General features: G+C 45.9%; 1 protein-coding gene across 1 annotated transcript in view; it reads left to right on the top strand.

The window, feature by feature from the left end:
• The first annotated feature begins 4622 nt into the window (after window positions 1-4622).
• The window catches only part of SYS1 (SYS1, golgi trafficking protein), a 2679-nt gene continuing 2136 nt past the window's right edge, over window positions 4623-5165 (top strand). Inside the window, exon 1 of the mRNA XM_026862338.1 lies at window positions 4623-4658. Coding sequence (XP_026718139.1) covers window positions 4623-4658 — 36 coding nt within the window. The remainder of the gene's footprint in view (window positions 4659-5165) is intronic.

Raw genomic sequence — 5165 nt, forward strand, 5'->3', positions numbered from 1 at the left:
GGGAAAGGGAAGGAAAGGGAAAAGGGAAAGTGAAAGGGAAAAGGGAAAGTGGGCGGGAAGCAGGCACACAGCATCCGCTTTTGCAGCATTCCACAAGTGACAGTCTGACATTTACAGAAAACCGAGAAGGGCTCCACGACTCGCAGCATGTCATCACTGTGGTTATCAGGCAGGGTGTTGCATCACAGTTCTTGTTGAAGGTGGAAAGCGAAACTGCTCCGTCTGTTTTCTCTGTAAGTGGCAAGTGCAAAAAACCCACACAGATAAAGAAGGGAAAAAACCCGAAGGCACAGTTTAACTATTTGAATTTTGGTTCCTTCATTAACAATTTTGCCTGACCATGAGAATTTCCTTGAAAGCTCTCATTTCAGCCCCTTAACAACCTGAGGTGCACCTGAACTACCATACCAGTATGCCCTCTGTGTCAGTCTTTCATTCATGTCACAGTCACATCAGTTTGCACTTGGGCTCTAGTTTGTAGAGAATAAAATATTTTTTTAACGGGGAAGCAATGCACAGACTACAAAGCACGTGTGCCGGGATCCCATCTGCCAGGTATGATACAAACTCTGCCAGATCTGGTTCTCAGCTCGCTCCAGCACTACAGAACTTGTGGCCTTCCCCCTGTCCCAGCTTTAGCATGCTAACCCTCAAACCAAAGATCCCTAAGGTGAAGCAGCCTTCCCAACTGCCCATTCCTTTGGGAATAAATAGGTACAGAGGGTGCGAGCTGAGGTCAAGAGGTCTCCTCAATGTTTTTAGGACTGTGCCTGCACACATGACCACTGGCATCATATGAAGTAACAAGGAGCGCTGCTCAGAGTTTAAAAAAAATGAAGATCTGAAGACAGCATATGTCCAGGTAAGGGTAGGAACCAGTGGTGGAGTTTCCTGTAGCACATGACCCTCTGTGCTCAGGACAGTGATGTATCACTAATCCTCTAGTTCACCTCAAGTATCCAAGGATGCGAGGGAGAGATCTGCGCTGTTGGATGGGTTACTACCCTTCTTCATTATCCTCGCTTCATCATACAGAGGAGCTGATGCAAGTCACTCCTGGTGCAGCCAGGGAGCCCAGCTCCAGTGAGTCTCCAGCTCTGGACATCCAGCAGAGCCAGGCACCAGAAGATGGAGAGGAACAAGAGCACAGGGGCTGGGTTGAATTTTCAAAGACTAGTCCATACCATGACAACATCTGCCAGCCAGGAGACAGCCTCAGTGGCATAAGGTGGCCAGAAGCACTCCAGTCTTCTCTAACCATCTAAACGGCATCTATATTAGTGTGCGTGTGGCCACGACCCCTCTACACCTTCCTTCCAGGCAAAACAGCCACCACAAGGATGATTTCAAAGCCAGCTGTCTGTAACGTGGCTACAAACACCACTAACCTGCCTGCTAACTTCCTTTTGCAACAAGCACAACACACCATACTCCTCCTGGTTGTCATACCCCTCAACACCCTTCCCCCTCCACCAAAAAGCCACCATTTTCCTTCCTGGGGAAGTTCTGCTTTGATAGAATGGAGAGGAGCCAGTCTGCCTACCTGGCCCAGGGACCACACACATTGTCCATCAAAGTCACACCTGCACACACAGTCCTTCAAGCAAACTGATAAAACTCTCGGGCTTCTGAAAAGAGAAGAGATAATTAAACTCAGCCCTAATGTATTTTCCAACCTTGAGAACAAATTTATATAACTTTACTGATGACATTTTCAAAGTGCCCTGTGTAGATCCACCTCCCTCACACAAACTTTCCGCAACTATATTGCAAGAGAATTCATGTGAAAGGAAATGAAGCCACAAACTTGTAATATGGTTCTGTTACCCATGACATAGAAAAGCCTGTTTCCTTTTGCACTTCAAGTATCTCATCTCAAAATGATGACATTCTCCTCTCACTGGAATGATGTAGAAAAGTTGTGGGTATATGACACTCACTGAGAACGATAGGACAAATGGGCCCAGAGAGAAAAAAAAGCACAATTGAAATGTACTTCCTGAAACCTCACTACAAGTGAGAGAAGCAGAAGAAAAATAAACCACGTGTTGAGCCACACATTTGTTCTGGGTGATGAATTCTCACACTCAAGGTGTGTCAGTTCCCTTCTCCATTTAAAAATTGCAGTTGGCAGAGAAATTATATGAGCTGGCCACCATTGTTCCTAACCCAGTGTTCAACAGTGAACAGTTACCTAACTCTTGCATTGAAAATAAAAATAAACACCTGCCAGTTCCCAATACACAACACAAACATGCTGGAAGTGGGAGTGTCCAAATACAATGCTCTTGGAGGGTGAAGGGAATCACATTTTTACATGACACATCAATAAATGTCTAGATAATCTTGAGAAGGCCACACACAGAGCCCTTTAGACAATTCTAGATCATAAATGCTACTGCCGTGACCAGAAAAAGAGATTATCCGCCAAGCTCAGCACAGTTCCTACAGGTAGATTTTAAAATTAATTTAGAGCAGGATTCCCAAGCACAAAAAAACTTAAGTAGAGTTTTAAAAAAATCTCAATTCCCAAAGTCTGTTTGTTACATGGAGCTCTTTGGAAAAAAAGACCTGCAAACTGAGACGGTAAGGCAAGCGGAGCAACTGAAAACTCTCATCCCACATTTCGAACTACTTAATGCCAGGTTATTCTGGAAAAGTATAATCTTGGCCTTACTGTCCCTTTAGCAAAGGCCACCTTAGCACAAACCCTACTTGCCTGGCAAGAGGGAAATAGACCCCAGCAAAGATCAGTTCAAATAGCACTGCCCTCTGTACACCAGATCGTAAAATATGGATCACTTAAATAAACAGCTTCATGTTTTAGGCAATGATTCCTGAAGAGGAAAAACAATACCATCCTATACAGATATTTTGTATGGAAAGAACCCCTGGCTACACAGGGCATTCTTTTTCCATACACCTGATAAAGCAGAGACCACAACAGTTGCATGTGCATCTGGGCACATTCTCAGGGCATCTGCTATGTCCTGGGCATATTGCCAGTTTTTCTTCCACCTGCTGCTCTTCACAACATGCAGGTGTCACGCACAGAACAGTCAGTCAGTTAAAAAAGGACATTCTAACCAGAAGTCAGGCGAGCAACATGTACTATGACACCCTAGAAAGCATGATCTCTGTGTTTCGACATCCCTTTCCCCTTTTAACACATCTTTCCTTCACAGCTGTCTCTGATTTTCGTTTGAAGTAGAGGAAGAAAAAGAAAATTGAGAATGTTGCTTAATTCTCCAATAACATTTGCTTTCCAGGTCTACTTTAAATCCTTCCCACAAAGCAGGAGTGTGGGGCGAGGCTCCCTGTGGGGAGAAAACCCTCTCTTTCAGGAGAAGGACACAGTCCCCAAAGCTAGAGCAGCCTGCAGAGGAGGAAGAGTAGAATTCAGGAGCACAGACGAACAGACGTGACCATGCAACATGCTGTTGCGAAGTCAGACAGGAAATTAATTCACAAACCAGACTGCAGCTGATGTCTTTGTGCCACAGCACTTCACTGTGTCTATCCTGCTATGCTGCCTGCCCAAGGCCAGACAGAACCTCAGCTCACACATCTGACACACCTGGTGCCACGCTGATGCCTTCAATTATGGGGCAGCAACCAAGCAGGGAGGAGTCTCAAATTCAGAAGTAATTTAAGTTGGCACCTCCCAAAACACCAGCTCATATCTTGTGATCCCAAGGACTATTGAATAAATCAGAAATATTGTTGCTGATGACTTTGGCTTTGGCAAGACACCCAGCAATTATACCGACAGTCCTACCTTACACCAGCTTGGAGTTTTAGTCCGCCTTGACTAAAGAACCAAAATTTTTGCTGGCAGAGGAAAGTCAGTCCTACAAAGCTTGAACAGGAAAGAGGGAAGTGAAAATTAATATCTAAGCTGTGGCTTGCACGTCTCTGAGAGCTAAGTACTGTAGATTTCGGGAAAGGAAATCAATTTCTACCAAGAGTTAAGAGAGGAAGTGATGAGTCTCACAATTTATGCTCAGCAATGTGCTGGCAGCAAACAGCCCTGACAGGGTTGGGATTTTCCCATGTTCATTTATGCACTAAGGCTAGTAAGATTCTGCAAAGGTAAATTCTCCAAAGACCCAAGTCAGAACTCAGCAGCAGTGGCCCACAATCCTTTCTAGGAGCAGCAGGTCCAGGAACAGGGAGGAAAATGTGTCAAACCTGCCTCAGCACACTGACATCCACGGAACAAGGAAGGGAAAACATGCAACATAGGGAACTTCCCATATGGGGACATGGAAAATACATCATGAGAGAATGTCAGAGAATGTCCGAGTCAGAGAATGTCAGAGAATGTCTGAGTTCCCATAGCCAGAATATTCCACACCCATGATCGACATGAGTCTACCACCTCCCATAAAAGCTGAGGGCCCCTTTTGTCCTCCTCCTCTCTTTTCTATGTGACAAGAGCTCTGTTGCAACTCCACCGTCCACCAGGGCAGCCTGGGGGTGCCTTTTCTCCTTCTTCCAGCAGAGAACTTATCTCCAAAATGTTGTGTCATCCTACATGGCCTTGGGAATTTTAGTATTCAGATAGTGACAATTCCCATATCTGAAGCCATACAAGCAGGACAACTTACTGAAGCCACTAAATGAGCTCCAACAGCCAAGAGCAGATCACAGAAGAGGTACGCCTGAGCATGAGGGACTCTGGCACCTCACCATTTCATGAGGCATAAAAAGAAACAACCACATATTAGAAGAAACCTCCCAAAAGAAGCCAAGCCCTACACATAACCAGCCCTGTAATGGAAAGGTGCCGCCAGGGCACACTAGGGCTCAAAACAACATCTCGGTGCCCTATGGCCTAAAGCTAAAACGAGTACAGCTGGGCAGCAGCTACCAACAGTCTTGGCACCTACGGGAGTTGGCCTAGCGATGAAAGGCAATATCCCATGACAATCATTTCCTGCAGGTTCGGTATCTGGTGTCTTTTTAGCAAGGGCCGCTCAGCCAAATTATTGAATGCACTGAAACAAACCCAGATGGGCACCGTGCAGAGGGGGAAAGGCCACAGCACACCAGCATGAGAAAGAGCCGGGTGCTGGTCGCCGGGCAGACAACGCACAGCCAAAACCCGCTGCCGACAAACTTCTCCCGTATAACAGATCAAACAGATGCTGTGGCCTCCCGGG

Source organism: Athene cunicularia (assembly GCF_003259725.1).
Source record: "Athene cunicularia isolate RWA chromosome 20 unlocalized genomic scaffold, athCun1 chr20_part1, whole genome shotgun sequence".
In the NCBI taxonomy this organism is placed as follows: domain Eukaryota; kingdom Metazoa; phylum Chordata; class Aves; order Strigiformes; family Strigidae; genus Athene; species Athene cunicularia.